The sequence below is a fragment of the Leishmania braziliensis genome, chromosome 36 (assembly GCF_000002845.2).
Source record: "Leishmania braziliensis MHOM/BR/75/M2904 complete genome, chromosome 36".
Lineage (NCBI taxonomy): Eukaryota > Euglenozoa > Kinetoplastea > Trypanosomatida > Trypanosomatidae > Leishmania > Leishmania braziliensis.
This window is the reverse complement of record NC_009327.2, coordinates 1,166,148-1,188,994: the sequence shown is the minus strand read 5'-3', so window position 1 is coordinate 1,188,994 and position 22,847 is coordinate 1,166,148. Positions and strand designations below refer to the sequence as shown.

Below are 22,847 nucleotides of genomic sequence, written 5' to 3'. Positions count from 1 at the left end.
TGGAAGCGACCGCATGCTTGGTCGCTGCACCGCACCTCTTTTTTTCGTTTGATTCGACCTCTTACGGCTGAGCTCTGCTGTGTCTTTTGCTGTGGTTATTTCTTTTCTGTTGCTGTCCCAGCTTGTGTCTCCCTTGGTACTGCGGCACAACTCATCGTCTCGCGCATCGACCTTGCGGTCTCCGTGTCTCTATTGATGCTGAGGTACGATTCTCTTTTTGTCGGGCGATTGTTTTCGCGTCAACGTGCCCTTCTACCACGAACACGTGAGCAACTACCCGCCTATAACCACAGCTCACCTAATGCCTCTGTGCCCCACCACGGCTGTGTCAAGGAGCTGGCCCAGTCAGTACCGCTTTGGCGCCGCTCAGCCCACTGGAGTTGTGCTGCATATAGCGCAGACGAGGTCCAGGATTACGCTCGACATCACTGCAGAGTAGTAAGAGCCCCCCCCAAAAAAAAAAGAAAAGTGGTGGGGTGCGTTTATTTATTGCATAGTCGGCCCGATGCGTAGTGAACTGGTCTAAGCCTGATCGTGGACGCCATGCTTCTCCCGCACAGCCGTACACCCGAGGATATTCTGCAGGCCCTCGGTTTCTCCACAAAGAGTGGGTACTGGACCCTGAGATACCACACACTGAGGTGGCTCACATCAGAAGGGTGCTGTGGTGACACCGAAACAGTACAAAATAAATGAAGAGGAAGAAAAAGGTATGCGCGGTGTCGCGTAAGTTACCTCGATCAGGGGACAGGCCTTCTCTGCTGATGCGATTCGCTGTTTTGGAGTACGATGGAATATAGGGAAGTGACGAAAGAACGCGGAAAGGGGGGAGAGACGGACATCAAAATACATCAAATGTGGTCTCTCTCCCTCTCCTCTTGGGCCGCAACGACCTCCCCCCAGTCGCTCAGGACATTGTTCGATGTGCATTTCTCCTCTCCCTTCCTCCCTCTTGTGTACTCGCATGCGTTCTCTCCTTTACTGCACCGACTTCCGCCGTGCGCGCGTCTGCTCAACTCGCAAGCGCACGCATTTTTTCTTTCCTTCTTTCTGGGTGAGCCCACACACGCACACAGAGCCCATTAACATACACATCATCCCACATCACTGAGTGAGCACGCGTCAAGGTTGTGGATCTCATCGTGCCCTTGCGCAGCGACGCAAAGAAGGGCGAAAAAAGCTCTGAAGGAAGAAGGAGAGAAGATACGCTCATCCACACAAACCTGCGCATACTCGCGCACTGGTAATCGCTGACGAAGAGCAGCAAGATGTCGGAGCTGCCCGGGAGAAAGGCGCGCCGCGAGCAGCGGCAGCGAGCCCTCGGGGTAGACTGCGTAGACCGCCTTACATGGAAGGAGTGGGAACCCGGAAAGGAGTACAAGCGCAAGATCCTTGTCAAGAACGTTGACCGTGCCTCGCAGAGCATTCAGCTTTCACTGCCAACGAACCGCAAGATCTTCCTTACTCCTTTTCCGGAGCCAATCATGCTGAGCAGCGGCGTGTCGCACGAAATCGCTATCACCTTCCGACCCACAGAGCTGGTGGAGCTGCATGATGCCGTCACCATCACTGTAGAGGGTCGAGGATCCTTCCAAGTGCGGCTGGACTGTCTTACGCCGTACGCGAAGCTGACACTTCCGTCCACCCACGACTTCGGCTACTGCGCCGTCGGCTCCACCGCGCACGCGCAGGTGCAGCTGCACAACAACGGCACCGCCCCGGTGGAGTTCAGCTGGGAAGTCCCGGCGCCGTTCTGCATTCTGCCTAGTCACGCCGTACTGGTTGAGGGGGAGATGATCCACATCACACTCCTGTTCACGCCGACAGAGGGCTGCACAATGGTGGCGCGGGCCGTGTGCCGGCTGACAGGAACAGACGACATAATCGCCACCCTCACGATATCAGGCATTGGCAAGCACCCGTACATTTGTTTCCAGGAGCCAAGTACGGAGGAGGGAACGCTGGTGGTGCAAATGGAGGCGCAGCAACACAGAGGCAGCAACAGCAGCAGCAAGCTGATCCACCTCTATAACCCCTCGCCAGTACCCGTGTCAGTGCGGATTCGGCGCGTGGATGAAAGCCTTATGTGCGCCTTCCGCTTCACAGTTGAAGGAAAGGTGGCGTTGGAGAAAGACGACCCGAATGACGACGGCACCTTTCTCGTGCCACGCGGCGCGGTGCAGCCCGTGCGCATTCACTACGCCCCTGGAAGTCCCGGAGTGATCGACTTCAGCACCTTTCACATTGACTGCGCGCACGGCAACTCTTTACAGGTGGAGCTTAGTGGGATCGCACTTGGTCCGCGCGTGACGGCGTCGAGCAGCAGCTTTGACTACGAGGCTGTGAACCTCGAGCATATGCCCACCGTGAAGCAACGCACGCGCTATATCACACTGCGAAACACGTCGGCGACGGACGCCCCCTTCACGTGGATGAACACGTTGCCTGGAGCAGCCTTTACTGTAGTACCTCACAGCGGTGTCGTTGCAGCGCAGTCAAGCCTGCAGGTAGCCATCACCTTCCAGCCCACGCACCCCATCCTGTACTACCGTCGCCTGTACCTGCTCATCGAGGGTGCGAAGGATGTGGTAGGGGTCGATGTACTCGGCAGTGCCTACACTAGTGCTCTGCGGCCGCCGACGTTGACTCTCGTGGACGTCGAAGCGGCGCGTCTGCGGATGGAGCGAGGCTTGGGGCTGCTTACCCCGGAGGAACTTGCGAGCATCGCCGCGGCGGCAGCCGCAGGGGACGAGTCGATAGACAGCTTGCAGAAGAACGGCCAGCACAACTCTGTGCCTGCCTCGACGCTGGACATTTGGCGACGTATCGAGGAAGACGTCCGCAGCCCAGGCGTTGTCATACGTGGGGCGAAACGCAAAATGCGTTTCCCGCTGAGTAGCTTGGAGACGGCCAACGGCAGCGTTGCCATCGACACACCTTTTGGGGTCGACGCAAAGCCTCTCTACACGTTTGGAGGTGGTGGCAGAATCGGCAGCGACTCGCGGGGACACCTGGTGACGGTGATGAATACATCCAGTGTGACCGCTGTGGCTACCTGGAGTCTGCCCGCCCCGCATATGTGCCCGTACATGATAGCGCCCACGCAACAAGCTGTCCCCCCGCACGGCTCTGCCGTCTTTCAACTCCAGTGCAACAGCTCTGTGAGCGACGAGCTGCCGCCCGCCTGCACGCTGGAGTGCTATGTGAACTATGAGTCTATGTCCGCCTTCTACTTGGCGCCGGATGCGTGCGTACTGCCGCCGCAGTGCTTCACGGTGACCTGCACGAGTGCCAGCATTGACGTCCTCACTTCAGCCAAGCAGAAGCCGCCGTCGCAGCAGTGCACATCCAACCAGATCAGCTACGCGCGTCAGGTCTCTCTGCCGGCGTGCCGCCTCGGCGGCTCCTCCTACCAAGTGATAGCATTCCACAATGAGGCTGCTACGCCGGTGCACTACAAGGTGGCCGGTGTCATGCTCAAGCAGGTCAGTGCAGTCGTTGCGCCACCGAACACGGCACTTGTGACACCGGAGAGAGAAGCCTCAGCAGCTGCGGTAGCGGCAAGAGCGGAGCAGCAAGAAGCCGGTGAGGCGGGCGAGGGTGTGTTCTCAGTATACCCGGCCGCCGGGGTGGTGCCAGCTCTGAGCCGCCAGCTGCTTGTCGTGAAATTCAGTCCCAGCGCCATGGCGCAGTACGCTGCAACTGCGAGGATTCTGTGGGATGAAAACCTGCCACATTCCGCCACCTCCACGACCTCTGCCGCTGCTCTCTCATCTGCCGCAGGCACCACGTACCTTTCCCTCTTTGGTGAGGTGTGCCTACCGCAGCTACAGTGGCGCCAGGCTGGCGAGGGCGTGACGACGCCGCTGAGCAGGCTTTCATTACCGCCGTGTTGCATCTCAGGCGAAGCGCAGCACCGCGCCTGGGTGCGCAACCCTACGGCACTGCCAGTTGAGTTCCGTTTCGACACGTCAACGGAGCTTCTCGGGGTGCTTCGAATGGAACCTGAGCGGGGGGTGGTGCCCGGTGGCGCGCGGCTCCCCGTAACGCTCTTCTTTAGCCCACAGCAGCCTCGTGTGTTCGACGGCTTTCTACAGTTGTACGTGCAGGACGGTACCGAGGAGGCCGCAGCGCCGAGCACGATGCAGCTGCAGTACCGTCAGCAGCTGCGCGTGCGCGGCGAAGGAGTCTACGCTAACGTCGAGGTGGAGCCGCGAATCATCGACATCGGTGAGGCCGCTGACACGCGAGAGCAGCAGGCCGCCCTCACGCTCTACAACAGCGGCTACTGCGATGTGCAGTACGATGTGCGCGCCATGTTAGTGCACTCCGGCAAGCCCGGAGGTGCTGCAACAGTGGTGCCGCGTCTTCACAACAGTCGTGGTGTCCTACCGGCGCGCACGCACACAACAGTGCTCGTGGCGGCGCAGCCTGCACCAGGCTTGACGGAGTTCATCGTCTATGCCATCGTTAGCGGCTTGTCCACAATCGTGGCGGACGTGCAGGACGCGCCAACCGCAGAGGAGGCTGAACGACACCCCCACTGCCGCTGGCGTCTGCGGGCCGCACACCCAGCAGTGCAGGTGGTGGACGTTGATTTCCCTGGCGTGCCGCGTCCACTGGCGTGGCAGCAGCTCAGCCTCAACGCCATCAATGCACAGCTTGCTACGGCTGCTGCAGAGCCTGGGGACAGAAGCAACGGTGTGAACGCCTCGTTCCAGCACTACGTTAGCGGATTGGACCCGATTTCGATGGATCTTGGCGTTGCACACAAAGGTGACTGCAGCGTATGTCTCACGGTGAGCCTCCAGAACACCGGCGACTGCCCTGCGCCGTTCGATGTGATGCTGCCAACACAGCATGAGGCAAACACCGAGCGCTGGTGCCTGGATAACGCAGAGCTGGCAAGCCTGCACTACATCATTGATCACGGACTCGTGACGGTGGCGCCGCAGCACGGCAGCATTGATGTTGGGCAGACAATTCAGCTCGAGGTGCGTTACGTGCACGATGAGGTGGGCGTACATCGACTACCGATGCTGCTGCGGGTTGGCCGCGGTGGGCGGCGCGTCGCCGTGGTGCTGGAGGGACGCACGCTGCCTGCTGAGGTACGCGCGTTGAACTTCCATCACCAGAAGGTGTACGAGTTGATGCCAGTCGCCCTGGGTGACATGGAGCCTCCGCTGCAGTTTATCACGGCAACAAATCCGTTCGATGTGCCTGTCGAGTACTCGGTCGATTTGATGGCGCTGCAGGAGCACGCACGAGAACACTACGGCTTCCCTGTGTTTCAGTGCGCCGACCCGCAGGGCATGGTGGCGCCGCACGGTACGATTCACATCGGCTTCTACTTTAGGCCGCTGGAGGCGAGAAGGTACCACGTGAGCGTGCTGGTGCAGACAGCGCAGGGAGAAGGCTACTACGTTGATCTAGTCGGCTGTGGCTACCACCCACACAAGGTGGCGGCGACGTCCGTAATGCAGTGGATCGAACATGCGCTGGTGCAAGTACCCGCCATCCCGTCCACACTCGCCGCGCGCGTGCACCCCGCGTTCTTGTCCGACGACGTCTGCACGCTCGGCGCCGTCCCCTACTTCACACTCTGCAGGCGCACCTGCACACTGCAGCTTGCTCCCGACTGCTCAACTTCCATGCGCTATACCTGGCAGGCTGATCGCCCGCAGCGGGGGGATGCACAGGTCGTCGTGCGCCCCTCCGAAGGCGTCTTGCAACCCGGTGAGAAAAAGACGCTTCAGGTACTCTTCTACGCAGGTAGCACCAGTCAAGTGCTGGAAAGACTTATGACATGCACCGTCGCGCCTTGCGCTGAGACGCGCGACGGGGAAGAAAAGCAGCCCGGCGGCGGTGGAGGTCGCCCAGGCCGCCGCGCTACGGCAACACCGCGTCCTAGCGCCAACCCCTCGCGTCGCGGAGGCAGTGGTGCCACGTCGCTTAGTCTGCTTCTGCAAGTGCGAGTGATGCCGCGGGACGACTACGAGGCCCTCTACGGATCAAAGAAGCTCAACGCCGCCTACACCCCGATTCTCTACAGCAGCCATGCTGACCCGAAATCCTTCAGCACACCGTCATCAGTCGCCTCGCAGACCACCGCGGCCCCCGCCACAACGACAGAAGTTCGCTTGGTGAAAGGGGTGATGGATGAGCTCATCCGCTCCGTTGTCGCTGCACCCGCCGTTCAGAACTCCTTCATAGCCCTGTGCGCCCCTCGCCACGTCACGTACGCCAAGATGCGCGTGCTGCATGCTGCGAAGGGCACCAATGCTAAAGTCTTTCCCACCGCAGAACCGGCAGTCGAGGCAGCACCGAGCTGGGGAAACGCCAGCTCTGCCGTGGCAACGGAAGAAGTAATCGAGGAGCTCCTCCGCAGCGTGCTTGCCAAGACAGTCGCTACCGTTTAGCACATGCGGCCAACTACATGTCTGCTAGGTGCGAAGCCAGCGATGAAGGTGAGCTGTTGCCACAAAGGGCCCCGTCCGTGTGTGTGCGTGTGTCTCTGCAGAATAAGGGAGGAGGGGGGGGGTGAAAGAGGTCATCCTTCCCCCTCTCTCACTCCACGCTCTCCCTTCTTTTATCGACTCTCCCACTTTGCCTCTATATGCCACTACGCAAACACTCTCTCCCTTCTCTAGTCTCTCTTCCGCTTTCTGCTCTGATGTAAAGCGCAAACGCTCAGCATGCACAGTCTATTACATGTAGACTTGTTCCAGTGTGTTTCTTGTTTGCGTCTCGGTGTGCAGACTCGTGCGTGCGATCGTTGTCCTGGCTGATTAGCGGCGCCTCTTTACTTTCTGGATGTTTTCTTCAGTCCCTTCTTCACTTCAATCTCTTGCTTCTCTCCCTCTCTTCTCAGGACAGAGACTGGTGCGTGAAGTAGCAGCGTTGTGCCAGCTGCCTCATTACACACTCATACCTCGTCCTCCACTCCCACCTCGTACGCACTCGCCATCTCGCGAGAAGGCAAGTCGGCGTGAAGTAGCTGGGTGGGCTCCGATAATCCGGTGTTCGTTTCTTTTCCTTGTGTGTGTGTGGCAATCACGCGCAGCTGTGGATAGAAGAGACCGTCTTGTCACGGGTTCCTGGAGAAGGTGCAACAGCCCCACAAGTGGAAGCGTGCATCCCAACAAGAACGGTGGAATGCACATGGAGAAGGGCGCATATAAACACACGCAGGTATCCTTTCTTGGCACAGCAACGAGACGATCGAGAGAGGGGGAGAAGGATTGCCCTGTAGTTTGTGGTGATCGTGCAACCTCGATGCCAGTCACAGTACCCTTCTCACCCCGCACCTACGACAAGAAGCATCTTCGCAAGGGCTATCGCTTGAACGTTGGACATGCACGCGACCGGAGATTAATACGCTTCTTTCCCATGCGCTTGCAGAGCTCCCTCCCCTTCCTCCTCGGTTGAGTAGGCGAAAGTCACTCGCAGCAGTGTCAATGATGTCAATTCACCATTGATACCGCTCTCCCCCTCTTGTCCTCTCAATCACGCCTGTGCTTTGTCCTCTGACCCTCTCCCTCTCCCCCTCTCAACGCGCGCCCCCCCCCACCCATAACATCCGTCGTCAATCATATCAACAAAACACGTGGTTGTCGCGGGCCTGCATGTATAACAGAGAAATACAGTAGGAATCATGGTCTTTCAGAAGAAGAAGGCTGAGGTGTCCATCCGCACCTCCCAGTTCAAGGTGAACAAGCTGCTCAACCGCAAGCAGTTCGTCGTGGAGGTCAACCACCCGCACTGGTGTGGTACCGTGCCGACGCAGCTGATCCGCAAGAAGCTGGCCACGCTGTACAAGGTTCCAGATGAGAACCAGGTGTCCATCTTCGGCTTTAAGACGAAGTTCGGCGGCGGCAAGACCACCGGCTTCGGTCTGATCTACGATGACTTCGCGTCCCTGAAGCGCTACGAGCCCAACTACCGCAAGACCCGCATGGGCTTTGGCAAGCCTCAGCTGCCGGCCCGAAAGTCGGTGAAGGAGCGCCGCAACCGCAACAAGAAGCTGCGCGGTAAGGCGAAGGGCAAGCAGGTGGCCAAGAAGAAGTAGAGTGACACGTCGTAGCTGCGCAGTCGCACACATTGCGCCTCACCCCTCTACCCGTTCCCGGAACCCCCTCTCTTGTTCTTACTCTCCCACACGCAGACGCATGCAACCTACCATCCACCCCAGCCGCTTTGGGTCACCGAGTGGTCTTCTCTCACTTGGATGTCAGCGTGCGTTGCTGGGCTTTCTAAAGGCTGTGAGAGGAGGGCTAAATGACGTTGGTAGCAAGGAAGGGGGTCTCCGTGGGTGGGTGTGTGGGCCTCTGCTATGCCGGCCGCAGTCCCAGCAGCCGTGACGGACACCTCGATTCCCTTCTCGTTGATTTCTCCTCATCCACTGTTCTTTTTTTGTTTTCGTTTTGTCTCTCCGTTTTACTCGATTCCCAACACAGGAAAACGACGCGCAGACGTCCCACACATCGAGGGAGAGGGAGGCACGGCGGAGGGCAACGTGCTTGCGGGGTGCCGTTACAGGAGGAGGCAGTACAGTAACTCACCCACCCACATGCGCATGTACGCCGGGAATAGTTGCACCCGCTGTACGACGGTGTGCTCTCGCCCTTTCTGCGGATGTGTCTGCCACTCACCTTCGCCCTCTTTCGTTCTACTGCTCCGAGAACGTCCATGGGCCTCCCTACTTGCCTGCGAACATGCGCTCGGAGAACACTGATCAGCTGTAGTCGCAAATCTCTTACCCTATTCATCCTCTCCCTCTGTACTTACGTCGTCTTTTCTCTTTTGTTGTTGCTGTTGCGTATGTGTGTGCGCGTGTGTTACTTCACTATTCCTCCTCCTCTCTCCTCTTGCTCCTCTACAGAACCGTTCTCCTCTCACATATCTCATTTTCTTCTGGACAGAGCCACACTGCCCTCTCTCTCTCCGGCTTATACAAGGCAACGCAAGTATCGCCTGCTCCATCACACGCACACGCTACGGTGCACAGACGCCGAAAGAAACGGGGAAAAGAGGGCAACTCGCTCCTTTTTTTCTCTTTGCGGCCTTCTCTGTCTTACGGGCATACACGTCGCCTCCCTCCCTCCCTCCCCCCTCCACTTTCTCTCTCGTCTCGTAGGCGTCTTTCTCGCCGCAGCCGGGCGGTGGCAGACCGAGCCGAGATACAAAAGTACAGAAGGAGGCTTCGACGTGAGGCGCTGAACCTTTTCGTACGCATTCGAAAAGAGGGGAGGGGAGGGGGGCAGAAATAGGAAACCACTCTCCTCATCGGGTATCACCACCAGGGTGAATAGTTGATACCTTCTTCCCTCTCGTTCTTTCCCTCTGTATAACTCAGTGCATATTTTCTCTATCCCCTGCCTTGTTAATCCTCCACTAGTTAGACACTCCACCTCCACTTTGCTCAGTCCCTCCTTGCAAGGAAATGATTCAGATGCCTAAAGTGAGGAAAGGTGTCCCGAGCCAAGGGTCGAGCGAGACACACGATTTCATCCCCACAGACCCCGCGTCAAGTGCCTACGTACCCACCACGCCGAAGAGCGTCAAGAGTGTGACCTTTGAGTGGTGTCAGGCCTGCCCCATCTACACCATCAAGGGCAACAGCGCCTGGCACAAGGGCGGTGGTGAGCTGCCGTACCGCCCTGTCATTGGTGATCTCGCGATGCGGCCAAACACTGGCAAATACTTCTTCTCCTACCGCATCAACACCGACAACGCCCGCGTCGGCTTCTGCACCGGCTGCACTTACGCCAGCGAGGAAGAGCTGCAGAACGTAGAGTTCGGAAAGGCTGTTGCGCTGGACGCGGAGATGAGTGGGTCGCTGCTGGATCAGGGTCCGGCGCAGCCGAGCTTTCTGCAGACTATCGGTGCCGTTCCTACTCCGCCTAGTAAGCGCTGGGAAGCTTACATGGATCTACAAACCTCTAAGGTGTTTGTGAACGGCGTCGATACGCACAAGCTCTGGCGTCTTTTCGTGCCTGTCTGTGGCGGCAGCGTTTCCTTCGTAGTGGACACCGATGCCGGCGCCGTGCAGATGTTTATGGACAACAAATATGTGGGTATGATGCTGGGCCCGCAGAGTGGGTTAAAGGGCAAGACCGTGTGCCCTTGTGTGGGCATCTCCGGGTTCGACATGGCCAATCGCAGCATCGGGAGTGGGTATATGGGTGCCTTTGTCGAGCCAGTCCATCCGTTCGCCTGCCTCTACTAATCACAGGTCGGCACTCTGTTCAGTGTAGTGTCGGTGCTGTGTTTGTTGTGCTTTTCCTTTGTGTGCTCGTTTCCTCTTGCTGCCGCTCTTGTCACCGCAGCCATTCTTACCTACTCCTCCTCGCCTCAGTCTCTACGCTTCTTCTCTTCACGCGTGCAGGATGACGCATCTCTACGCGTGCGTGTGTCAAACAGGAAGGAAGAAGGCAGTAGGCTTGCGTGTTGTACTTCCGAAATCTATTGTGAAGACGTTTATGGGTGTACTTCAGTGACTATCCTTGAGTATACCACATTGCAGCCAGCAAGAGACCGTGTGTGTGTGCGTGCGTTTCCCTTCAGTATTTTTCCCCTTCATATCTTGATTGTCGCCTTGGGTGGTCTGGAGAGCGGGTGTGTGCACCAGCAGCCCTCCTCACTCCCTCCCCTACCCCACCTTTTCTTTCCAACATACTGTGCATCTACTCTTGTCTAACACCATGTCCGTGCATGTGTGCGCTCATTCTCTTGGTGGGAGTGGGGGTGCATGAGCCGTGTGTGAGGGGCTTTTGCACTCGTATATGCGTACATATGCCCTGCCTGGGAGGAATTGCATGCTTGTCTCTCTCTCTCGATACTCATTTTCTTCTTCGCCTACCTTGTAGGTAAGAACGATGTACTCGCCTTTGCTTTCCTTCCACTTCGCTCCTTCCCTCCCCGGCCCACGCACGGACACGCGCACACGCTCCCCCATCGTCATTCTTCCTTCAGGAATGCAATCGTCTGTACCGGCTGTTAGAGGGGCGCGTTATCTGATGTACAGCCATCGCCTCCCCCCCCCCACTCACCCTCTTTACCTCTATTTTTGCTACTTTTGTGCGTTTCTGTTTCTGCTTTAGCTGTCGCCCTTCGGTTCTGTTCTTACTCCCAGTCCCTTAACCCACCCCTGTACACTCGCCTCTGTGGCTTGAGCTGATTGACCATGTGAAGCCACCGGCGTTTTCGAGCGACATGCGTGTATGGGTATGTGCCGCACTGTGGCGGGGGTGGTTAGCCCCTCCCTCTCTTCTGTTTACCTTTTCCTCTGTCGCTTTTCATGACTCTCTGCGGGCCTCAGGGCTTCTCGTTTTATGTTTCTCATTGTTGTTTTTCTGTGCTGATTCGGTTGTTGTCTATCTGTCTGCCTATCTTTCCTCAACCCCAATGAGCCCTCTCTGTTGGTTCTCTTGCGACACAGGCCTCTCTTTTCCCCATTCCACGCACACACAGATGCACGGTATGAGAACGCAAGCACTTCCAACGATGGCCCACTCTCTCCCTCTTTCCACTCGACGCCCCCTCCCCAACTTTCACATCATCTATTCTGTATCACGGGCGAGTGCCCGTCACTCGGTGCGAGGAGCATCTCAATCACAAAGAAAATGCAAAACATGCAGTCGAGGTCGCAGTGACCGAAATTGTAGCGGATTGCGCTTCCGGTGACACGAGCGCAGGTGCCAGCGGAATCGCCGTCCCTTCTACTATCTCGTTTGCATACTGCCGGCTGTACGGCACGCACCCACCGCATCTCTATACTTGGGATATGGTGCATATGCTACACGAATGCTCGAAAAGGTTACTCGTCCCCCCTCCTCTGTTGGGGGCGAAATGATGGAGTCAGACATCTCCACTCAAGTCCTTCTCAACCATACACGCTGACATGCAGCTCTTCTCTGTATGCACCCGTCGCCCACGTGTTCTCCTCCCTTTGCGTCTTCTCTTTCCGCCTATCTACTCTCTCTTTCTCTCTCCCTCCGTAACAAGCGTACCGGTGCCGGCGGCACTCCGAGTGTATGAGTGAGTGGATGGGTAGGTGTGTGCGTGCGTGAGCATCTGTGTCCATGTGACGCGTGGCATTGTGTGATGTCTGTGCGTATAGTGAAGATCACATTTCCAAGCGGAGAGGTCGGTTTCATCTACGGGGGGGGGGGGCGGGGAAGAGGGCACAAGAGAGGTGCAATGAGGACCAGAGAAAAGGGGAGTACACCCCTTTTTCTCTCTTCCTCACTCACCCCCTCTCCGTCCTTCATACCTCTGTCGCTAAGTGCAGTGATCTGAGACGTTTGTCGTTTTTGCTTGTGTTCATGCGTGTAGAGGCATCACTGTGGACCTGCATGTGTGGGTGGGTGCATCGCGACGAGGCCCACGCGGTCCTGCTAGAACGCTCCTGTGCTTGAGTTGCTCTATGGAAGCAGGGATTCTTCAAGGACAGTCACATCATGTCATCTTCGTAGCTTGCCTCCCTCCTCCTCCTCCTCTCTAAATTATATGCAACGGTACACTTAAGGCGCCTTTAGATAGGCTCTGTCACACGCACACACACACGCGCGCTCACATGCAGAATCCTGCCGTGTCTAAGGGTGTGTGTATATGTCTGCATGGCAGGGGGAGGGGGAGGCAAATACGTGAAGGCAAACTCGATCGATAGTCTCGATTCATCTGACGTATAGGGACTTCGAGGAGAAGGAGAAGTAATGCGTCTATGAGGGGGAGGGATGGAACGGGCTGTGGCGGGTATCAAGTGCTGCGACGGTGGCCCTATTCTGAGGGCTAAATTACTTCGACAGTTGCCGAGTCACAGATTTGAGCTTGCGTTGGAATGACGCACCCCCTCTTGTGCTGGTTCGGATGAAATGTGGTCTGCTCCTGCGAAGGTGTCCTTCTCTGTGTGTACTCAAGTGGGAAGGGGAGGTGTTGACGCCCCTCGAGGGCGCAGCGGTGCTCTTCCCCCCCTCCCCCTGCCATTTCTTATATATAACTTTCACCTGAGTAAAGCAGCTCGTACGCGTGATGCCGCGGGTTGAGGTGCGATTCAATGAGCAGCGACTCACGTGCTCTCCTTTGAATGCACCCGTCTTGCTGCTCTGCTATGGGCTGTAGCTCATATGCACGAGCCAAGGTACCTTTTGGTTCATCGCTATGGACGAGTCTCAAGGGTCCACCACTACGCTTAGAGACCCTCAGGGATCACATTATCCCACTCTCCTTCACTCACTCCTTTTCCTCGCGCCTTTCTTTCTGCCCCCTCGCTCACACTGTAGCTACTCCTCAACACCACCACCGCCCACCCACCTCGCACTCCATTCACAGTTCTTTGGATTTCCTTCCACTCCTTCCTACTGAACCTTCATCGAAGGTGAAGGAAAAACAGACTCAGCGCACACAGTAACGACGAGCGAGCTCATGAGCACCGTAGCTGAGTTGCAAGCTGAACTAGAGGCGCTGCGCGCCAAAAATGCGCAGGAAGTAGAGGCGGCCCAGGCCACACTCGCCAAACTGCAGCAGGACCTCAACTATATGCAGGAAGACACGGAGTCCCTCGAGAGAGAGGAGGCAGAGCTCTGTAAGCGATTCGGCAAAGACCGCGGCACCGACACCGCGTCGTCGATGAATCAGCACACCGACATTATCGCCCAAGGTCTGTGTGGCCTTGTAGACTGCGACGATAGCAAGTGCTGCTGAAGGAGCGAAGGACACAAGAAGCGCCACTGCGGTGAGGCTCACGTTTCCCCCTCTTCTCCGCCTCAGGCCGCTCCCGCTCTGAGATGCCCCTTCCTCTCTCCGCTTCTCCACCTCCATTTCACGCCAAGCCCCTCTCTCTCTCTTTCTTTGGGCGCTAGCGCGTTTGTGTGTTGTGGGAGACTCGATGCTTCTCCACTTTTGTGGGCTTTCTGCTGACGATGCAGCAAAGAAGTCCAATGAGAGAGGGTAAAGAAATGAAAGACGCTTTCGGAGTGCATCGCAGTGACGCTCACAGCACAAAATGCGGACGAGTAAGCACCTGTCACTCTTGTCGTGGTATTCATCAGCAGTCGCCACACCACCGTGGTGCTCTGCTTCTAGCTTTCTCACTCTCTTCGCACATTTCTCCCTCTGTCGCGTCTGATGAAATGGTCGCTCATCTCCTCTTTCATATTCTCTTTCCTCTTGTGTATCCCGGCTTCGGCATTTCCTATCGACGCTACTGCTTTGGTCTTGGATATTTCCAACTGTTTTCTGGTTGTGGGCTCGCCTGCCCGTCTACCTCCCCTCCCCACCCCACCCCACCTCCGTGCTGCATCGCACGTTTCGGTGCACCCATGCACACTGCCACAGAGAAGAACGCCATTCTCGTGAGACCGCAGAAAATTGCAAAATAACCACATAAGCGCGCACACACACACACAACGGCAAGCGCATTGTTTACGCCGTTTTTTCTTTCTCTTCTTCGTGGAAGTGTCACCACCACGGCCACAGTGCGCGCCTACGTACTTGCAGAGAGACGCCGAGGCTCTCTCTCTCTCTTTTCATCTCTCTTCTCGGTGGCAACTCGCCCCTCCCTTCCCCTTAAATTTTCAGTAGAGATAGGGCAATCATGGGTAGTGGGCCATCGGTGCAGGAACACCTGCACAAGTGGGAGACCGCGCTCGGGGAGCTCGAGCACCTCTGCTCGGCCAATCGACGCTTCATGGACCAGGACCGCATCTACGGCAGTGGGGCCGCCCTGAACGACATACAGAGGGCCACAGATGACGAGGCCACCTCCGATCGAGGAGGAGCTCGACGGCCATCGTCACTCGTTTCCTTCAGCCCAACCACAACAGCAGTCACACCAGAGGGGGGTATGGGTGTTAGCGTGGGCAGTCTTCATCGACAAAACCGCAGCGGTGCCTCAACGGTCAGCACAGCACCACTGCAGGAGAGCCGCACTGGCTTTGGATTCACGGTTTACAACGGCGTGTCTGGCACCTGCCCGGTGAACTCGAACTCCGTGCAGGGCGGCGGCATCGTGCTCTCTGGCAACGCCACCAATGACGCGACCAACAGGAGTGTAGGATCTGCCTCGGTGGGTCAGCAACCCAAGCACACGCGCCAGCAAGTTCTCGAGATTCGAAAAGCGCGCATGAGCCTCTTTCGAAGCTACGAGGCTGAAAACTCGGATGCACTCACCGACCTCATGCAATGCAGCCACTTCGGTGCTGCTGCTGTGGCTCTCTCCTACCTGCTTGGTGGTGACGCGAACTGCAAGGACCGCCGGCGTCGCGTCACTCTCGAAGACATCTTCTTCGCTACGCAGTCCCCGCTGCACATGCTGTACTCCGGCTCACCACATCTGCCGATCATGGCAGGCATCATCCGTGAGTTCCTTGACGTTGATAACCGGTTCAAGGGCGATTACAGCCTGGAAGCGGTCCACCTTGACGTGTCGCCGACGATGGGACAGGTGGAGCTCGGCCCGAACGAGGTGGGTGACCGGCAGACTCGCATGCAGCTGCCGGAATTCCAGCGCCTCATCACGCAGGACTGCGAGGACGAGGCTCAGGCGATTCGTATCGTCAACTATGACCCGTACGTTTTGGAGCAAGCGATGCTTGTGGACGCCTTTGAAGATGAAGACGACCTGAACTCCCCCCTGGCAACCTCTGTGCTAGGGCTAAATCCGCACCACACGGAGCGGCAGTACTCCCCACGAAACGAGGGTGCCTATGCAGTTGTAGTCGACGTTCGGAATGCTGTACAGCTTATGGTGACCATCGCCGAGGGCGTCGTGAACGACTCGCTGCACGTGAAGCTGAAGGAGGTACCCGTGGCGTCTCTCTTCAAGGCAATGATGACGGCCGAGGAAGGCCATCGCGCGCGCGGCTTCATTCGCGTCTTCAAGAAGGAGCTCAACCCAGAGTTCACCACGGATGAGATCAAGACGTTCTGGACGCCGGAGCTGTGCAGCGGCAAGGTACTTGGCACAACGCAGCTGGGCACGGACGCCATGGCCATCTCCCACCACATCAGCCCCCACATCGTCGGCGTGGCGTGGGCGATGCATCTGCTGGCCGGTGTTCGCCCTGGGACGCACGGGTACGGCAATGGCCTCCCAGTCTCTGACATTATCCGCACCATGAAGCTGCCCGCAGAGGTGTTCGTGGATGGCGTACTACCGCTAGAGCAGGTGTACGAGTATGCCTCCGGCTACGTGCAGCGGTCGAGGCGTGACATGGATGTGCGCCTCTACCCGGTGCTCACGAAGATCTTCCGCGAGGACGCGGTGCCGACGATTTCGGTGTTCGACCTCGAGTCCATCCTCATCAACGTGAGGGACGCGAACACCGACCCGGAGTCTCCGGTGCATGTGATGGTGATAATGTACAACGCATGCGTGGCGCACAATGTGCTGTACATCGTGGAAGAGCCGCAGTGGTGTGTGCTGGCCGGCTACGATCAGGAAATGCAAACGGCCGTGCTGATCGACGCCCACCCAAAGACATTTTCCCGCACCTGGTCATGCCCGCTGGATCGTCTTCACAAGGCCATGACCGGGAACGGATACCTCATGTTTTCAAAGCGCAGCACGAACCCGGAGTCGCGGCGCATTGGTGCTCCAGCCACGATGGCCCCCACAGTGGAGAGTCGACTTGAGCTGGTGGAGCGCCAGCACGAACTGGGCCGTGCTTGGGAAGGCGAGGCCGCGTTTGCCGTGCCGAAGGCGTTCACCTTTCCCTCGCTGCCTCTCATGCCGACGATGGTGGCCATGACGTGCACCCGACTCGGCGTCCCAACCACATTTGACGATGTGGTGCTGCGCCTCCCGTTTGAAATATCCGCCCTGGTCATTCGGAACCTGACACTGGAGATCATGCACGTGTGTCTGACACAGTACTTGCGTGTGGCGGGGTTGCAGGACGAGGTGCAAGTGAAGGCGTATCATGGGGAGAGCAACGCACGCGGGCTCCTCATGCTGCCGCTGCCACTGCTCGAGGAACTCATCCAGACATCACTCGACGGACACAATGTCCTGCTGCTGCACTTCGACCCCAGCCACCTACTCGTAAACGGGGCCTCGCGCCCGTTCGGTACCCTTGGCATGGTTGTCGGCTACGACGCGGAGCTCCGAAGCGTGCGTGTGGCGGATGCGAACCCCAACAGCTTCCTGCGCGAGTGGTCGGCGCCGCTGCTAGAGGTCTTCGAGTCCGTACTCGATAGCGACGTCACGCGGAAGCACCGCACTCGCGGTGTACTGCTCGTCTCGCGTGCCGCAGCGGCTGGGGGTGCCACAGGTCCGGTGTTTGCGCCGCCGTGCAGCCGTGCTTTCCGCCTCGAGCTACTGCCCGTCTTGAACGTCTTCCTTGTTAGCCCCAGCCCCCACTTCCAAGGGATGTCCTTCGCCTTTTCACAGCTGGGCTACTACTACAGCCCGGAGGAGATCTTCTACGAGGCGTACCTGAAGACGATGGATGATCAGCGGCGGCGTGGCAGCCAGGCCTTTGCGTGGCGCGATGTCGAAGTGTCGCTGTCAATCATCAACAAAAAAATTGATGCCTTTTTCATGGCAGAGGGGTGCCGGAAGTTCCTCGAGTCGCGCAATGGACATCAGAATGGCACCCAAGAGACTATCTCGGTGCAGGTGCTGGAGGACATCGATGTGGACGAGGAGCTGGACGAGCTTCTGGAGAAGTCTACGCAGTCCTCGGACACCGTTCTTCTTCTGAACTACGACGTACTACGTACGCACCAGCTGCCGAACCTCGGCCGCAGTGTGGCTACCGTGAAGAGCTACAACAAGGAGAAGCAGCTGGTCGAGCTGTGGGACGCCGAGTACGCCGTCTTTGGTCTCTCCTTTGTAGTCACAAAGCAGCAGCTCATCGAAATGGGAGATCTGGAGAACGTCGGCTCCAGCCCGTACGGCTTTGTTCAGTTCAAGCGTGTTGCAGCCGGTGCCGCCACCAAGAAGCTGGGTCTTATGTCTGCACCATCGACGCTGGAGGAGGAGGAGGCGGAGCTCGAGGCGGCCACCGCCGCAGCAGAGACAAAGTGACATCTTTGCAAAATCGGTCACCACTTGCTGGACGTCGCTTGCATTTGAGGTGAGTGTAGATGGTTGTTTGCTTCCCATCATCACTCCGTCCCACCCCTTCCTTGGCGCCGAGTTGGAGAGAACTTCTCTCAGTGCTCGTGGTCCTCAGTATTCTTCTCACTGATGCCATGAGTTTCTAGTAGGTTGCTACTCTTCGTCGCAAGTATGGTGACGCGTATGTAGCGCACACCATTACTCGTGCGCCTGCCCTCTCTCGCTCGCTCTCTCTTGTGGACCACAGAGTGAAATGCCTCTTCATGTATATTGAGCAGCAACGGCGATGGCACCGTGAAATGCCGCGGTAGTGTTCGCCTCTTCCTTGCGCCCTTAGCTTTTTATTCTGTCTTTGTTCTACATCGGCCACGCTCCTTTCATTATATTTTTGTGTGTGCGCGCACTTGCATCCCCTCTGATGTCCGAAGCGGGTGTAGGATGGCGGAGAGACGGAACGAGGAGAGAGGGGGGAGAGGGGGGTCGCAGCTGACGGGGTACGTCAGCCAGCTGAAGAGGAAAAAAAAGACGCTCCGCGCACGTTCTCCACAAACGCAAAAGTGTCCAGCAGAAAACTGAGAAAATGGCGTGGGTGTCCTTCTCTTTTTTTCCTCCCGCTTGCTCTTGTACGCTTACGTGGGTCTTCTTTCCGTGTTGTGTGCTTCTCTCACGCATCCCCGGCCGTCGCTTGTCCGTACACCAAGTTGCTGTGTGCGTCTTCTCCCTGTGTGTATGTGTGGGTGTGTATGTGTGTATGTGGGTGTGTGGGTATGTGCTCTGTTTTTACTTCAGCTGCCCTTCCTGTTCCCTTTTTCGCTCGTCTTTCAACGCTTCAGGGACCCTGTGAGCCTCTATGAGTGCCTCCCTCTCCTCCTCCATCTACAACCCATATCTGTTAAGTGACACTGACTCGACAGCATCAACGGAAACAATAAAGCGACACCCAAGGCAAGAGAGAGGGCCAGCCACCCCTCCCCCCCCCCCTCTAACTGTTGCGCCCCTTTCACTCTGAAACAGGGCAGCATGCTCGTCTCCATCACTCCTCACAATGAGCCCCTCTCCCTCTTCCTCTCTCTCTCTCTACAACACACCTGCTGCACTATCACCTCCCCATTCCCCATCTTCCATCCCTACCGCAGATCACCTGCTCTCTCCCTTGCGCGTCAGCGTTCTCGTCTAGGCGCAGCAGAAGGCTTTGAATTGGAGACGCAGTTGCCCTTCCTTCTTTTTTTCTTGAGTGCTTTACTCTGCTGCTGCCATCTACTACGGCCACCCCTTGTGTCACACTGCAGCAGCCCCACTTCGGTGGGTGTGTCGCACTAAGCACCTCGTCTTCCACCCACCCCCGCGCGGCTCTCTCCAGAGCTCCCATCCCATTATTCACAGACTGAGTGAGCGGGAGGGAGAAGGATGAACACTGGCGGCGATGATGACGCCGTTGCCGAGCAGCAGAACATGTCGTTCCTCATGCAGCTGCAGGAGCTGTACTGCAAAACAGCTCTTTATGAGCAGCTGGAACAGATTATGGGCCATCCCGCCACCCAAGAAGAGAGCGACGGCTACCTTGACGACGTGGAAGGGCTCGTCGAGCTCTACTGCTCTGAGAGGGAAGCGGCGAAGAAGACGGCGCCACCCGCTGAGGGGGCTGACGCCGCTGCTCAGTGTGAGGAGGCGACGAAGCAGCACATCCTGAAATCTCTCTCCGATGCTATCAACGGCGTGGCCGAGGCGGATGAGGAACCCGACATACCCATGTCAAGCATCCAGCAGCTGTACCACGTCCTCCATGATTGCCTCACCATAGATACGGTGGAGACAGGACTCGCTGTCGGGTCATTGCTGCTGGCCGATGATGCCAAGCGCAGCGCTGAGGAAGCGTCCCGCCTTGCCTACCAGCAGCAGCAGCGTCACATGCACAGCGGTGTTGACACGGCCAGCATGACCACCTCCACTGCGGAGCGCAAGAATGCCATGAAGGTCTCTCCGGAAGAAATGTTCCGTCTCGCTCAGCACGTCCGCAGTGGTCTTGCCGACGAGGCGGAGCTGCTCAAGTTGCGTTCCGAGGACAACGAGGAAGAGGGCAACGGCGAGCAGGACGTGGAGTTGAACGACGAAGAGCCCCGCTTCTTGCGCAACATGGGCTTCTCCTCGATGTTGCACCGTCGCATCAACTACCGTGCACCACTGCCGTCGCAGCAGCTGCGTGATGCCCGCACACCGCAACACCGGCAAGCCATCTTGGACAGACTCGCCCAACGTCAGCAGGGTGATACGTCAAAGCTGAACAGCATGGAGAAGGCGGCGCAGATGCAGGAAAAGATAAACATGGATCGCCGCGTCATTGCCCGCAAGGCGCAGCGTACCCAGCAGGAGTCCCGTGAGTACGACTTCGGGGCAGCCTTGAGCGTTCGAGATGATAGATCAGTGCTCGACGAGAGCCGCTACGAGTGGAAAGGCAGGATGCTAGAAAGTGAGGAGTACTCGACACAGCCCACCCTTCTGCACTCGGAGCAGAACACACTGCCAGAGGAAGGCGGCTTCCGACCACAGGATCTGCCGACGAAGCTGGCGCCATGGATGAAGCACAGCTTTGGACGCAAGCCACGCTTTGGCCTGCCTGAGACGCTGCAGACGATACAGGAGCAGCGCATCTCCCTCCCGATTTACGCGAAGAAGGAGGCTCTGCTCAACTTTGTAGATGCACATCAGGTCACCATACTTGTCGGAGAGACAGGCAGCGGCAAGACGACGCAGATTCCACAGTACCTGGTGGAACACGGGTACGCCGATCGAGGCATGATCGCCTGCACGCAGCCCCGCCGTGTCGCCGCCGAGACGCTTGCCATGCGCGTCGCTGAGGAGTACGGATGCCGTCTTGGCGAGGAGGTCGGTTACACCGTTCGCTTCCGCGATGTCACTTCGTCGCTCACAAAGATCAAGTACATGACAGACGGCATGCTGCTGCGTGAAGCGCTGCTGGACGACAGCTTCCAGCGCTACAGCGTCATCATCCTCGACGAGGCACATGAGCGCTCCATCAGCACCGATCTGCTCTTCGCCATTGTGCGGCAGGCGCTGCGGAAACACGAGGGGCTGAAGGCTATGGTGACCTCCGCCACCCTCGAGACGGAGAAGTTCTGCGCCTATTTTGGCGCCTCGGAGCCTTTTCGGATTGAGGGCCGCACATTTCCAGTAGAGACGTACTACCTCACCGACCCCACCACCGACTACGTGCGAACCGCCCTGCAGACAGTCATGATGATTCACCTGCAAGAGCCTCCAGGGGACGTTCTGGTCTTCTTCACGGGGCAGGAAGAGATCGAGCTGGGTGGGGAACAGCTGTTTCGCTGGATGGAGATGCTGCGGCGGCAGGTGAGCACGCCTTTGCCCGACTTGATGGTGCTGCCTCTCACGGCCACCATGCCACAGGAGGTTCAGTCGAAGGTGTTCGAGTCCACCCCACCGGGGTGCCGTAAGGTCGTGCTGGCCACGAACGTCGCTGAGACGTCGATCACTATCACCAACCTTTACTATGTCGTTGACAGCGGCTTCTGCAAGCAGAACATCTTCGACGCCAAGCACGGTATCGATCAGCTCAAGGTGATGCCGGTGTCGCAAGCGCAGGCGAAGCAGCGCTCCGGTCGTGCGGGGCGTATCGGGCCTGGCAAGTGCTACCGGATGTACACAGAGAAGCAGTTCACGACCGACATGGTGCCGGAGACAGTGCCAGACATTATGCGGACAAGCCTCTTCCACGTTACCCTGCAGCTGAAGGCCATGGGGCTCGATCTCCTCAATCTCGAGCTCATGGACTGCCCTCCGAAGGGGGCCATTGTGTCAGCACTAGAGAAGCTGCGCTACCTTGAGGCGCTCGACGACGACGGACTGCTGACTCCGCTAGGGAGTCGCATGGCGCAGTTGTCAATCGACCCCTCGCAGAGCAAAACATTACTCACCGCGGTTGACTTGGGCTGCAGTGAGCCGGTCCTCACGATTGTCTCGATGCTAGCAGTGCAGAAACGTGGCGTCTTCTACCGCCCTCGAGATCAACAAGAGGCGTCTGACGCGGCGCGGCGCCAGTTCATGCAGCCGGAGGGTGATCAACTCACCCTCATGGCGGTCTATGACGCTTGGGTGGAAAACGGCATGTCGGAAGACTGGAGCAAGCACAACTTCCTGAAGCACCGCATGCTGGTCGAGGCGCGTGACACACGCGACCAGCTCAAGGAGATGCTGGCACGGCGCAACCAGCACATATCGCACGAGAATGACACAAACATCGACGAGGTGCGCAAGTCCATCACGGCCGGGTACTTCTTCAACGCGGCGCGGCGCGTCGACTCACACACCCGCTCGTACGTCACATTGTCTGACAGGCGTGAGGTGTACGTGCACCCCTCCTCGGTGCTCATCGACGATCCGCCCAAGTACGTCCTGTACGATGACCTCCGCATGACGAAGCGGGAGTACATGACGGAGCTTCTGGCGATCGAGCCGAAGTGGCTGGTGGAGCTGGCGCCAGCCTTTTACGCAAAGCCGAAGGAAGGGCGACTCACCAAGGAGCAAGCTGCTGAACGCTTCACACCAATTCTAAAGTCGTGGGAGACAGGCAGTTCCTGGCGTATCTCGCGTCTAAAGAAGCAGCGACGTTGAAGGGGAAAGGAGACAACGCAGAAGGGGAGCTGCGCACAACCGTGAAAAGACAGGCTCTTGTAGGGACGTCAACGTGGAGTGCTGAAGTAGAGGGGGGACTCTGTGCACCTGATGTGGATGGCATGATGCGCCT

General features: G+C 57.8%; 6 protein-coding genes across 6 annotated transcripts; all 6 read left to right on the top strand.

Moving 5' to 3' along the window:
* Positions 1-1,268: 1,268 nt before the first annotated feature.
* On the top strand, positions 1,269-6,419 carry LBRM_35_3100 (conserved hypothetical protein; the record flags this gene model as incomplete). The annotated part of the gene is made up of 1 exon (XM_001568879.2): positions 1,269-6,419. One exon carries the CDS (start codon positions 1,269-1,271, stop codon positions 6,417-6,419), a length of 5,151 nt encoding a protein of 1,716 aa, XP_001568929.1.
* A 1,235-nt stretch (positions 6,420-7,654) lies between these two features.
* On the top strand, positions 7,655-8,068 carry S24E-1 (40S ribosomal protein S24e; the record flags this gene model as incomplete). Its single annotated transcript, XM_001568878.1, has 1 exon — positions 7,655-8,068. One exon carries the CDS (start codon positions 7,655-7,657, stop codon positions 8,066-8,068), a length of 414 nt encoding a protein of 137 aa, XP_001568928.1.
* Positions 8,069-9,442: 1,374 nt separating this feature from the next.
* Positions 9,443-10,228, top strand: LBRM_35_3080 (conserved hypothetical protein; the record flags this gene model as incomplete). The annotated part of the gene is made up of 1 exon (XM_001568877.2): positions 9,443-10,228. The coding sequence occupies one exon, from the start codon at positions 9,443-9,445 to the stop codon at positions 10,226-10,228; it is 786 nt and encodes a 261-aa protein (XP_001568927.1).
* A 3,197-nt stretch (positions 10,229-13,425) lies between these two features.
* On the top strand, positions 13,426-13,704 carry LBRM_35_3070 (conserved hypothetical protein; the record flags this gene model as incomplete). The annotated part of the gene is made up of 1 exon (XM_001568876.1): positions 13,426-13,704. The coding sequence occupies one exon, from the start codon at positions 13,426-13,428 to the stop codon at positions 13,702-13,704; it is 279 nt and encodes a 92-aa protein (XP_001568926.1).
* An 892-nt stretch (positions 13,705-14,596) lies between these two features.
* LBRM_35_3060 (conserved hypothetical protein) lies at positions 14,597-18,031 on the top strand (the record flags this gene model as incomplete). Its single annotated transcript, XM_001568875.1, has 1 exon — positions 14,597-18,031. One exon carries the CDS (start codon positions 14,597-14,599, stop codon positions 18,029-18,031), a length of 3,435 nt encoding a protein of 1,144 aa, XP_001568925.1.
* A 1,440-nt stretch (positions 18,032-19,471) lies between these two features.
* LBRM_35_3050 (putative pre-mRNA splicing factor ATP-dependent RNA helicase) lies at positions 19,472-22,714 on the top strand (the record flags this gene model as incomplete). Its single annotated transcript, XM_001568874.2, has 1 exon — positions 19,472-22,714. One exon carries the CDS (start codon positions 19,472-19,474, stop codon positions 22,712-22,714), a length of 3,243 nt encoding a protein of 1,080 aa, XP_001568924.1.
* Positions 22,715-22,847: the final 133 nt, after the last annotated feature.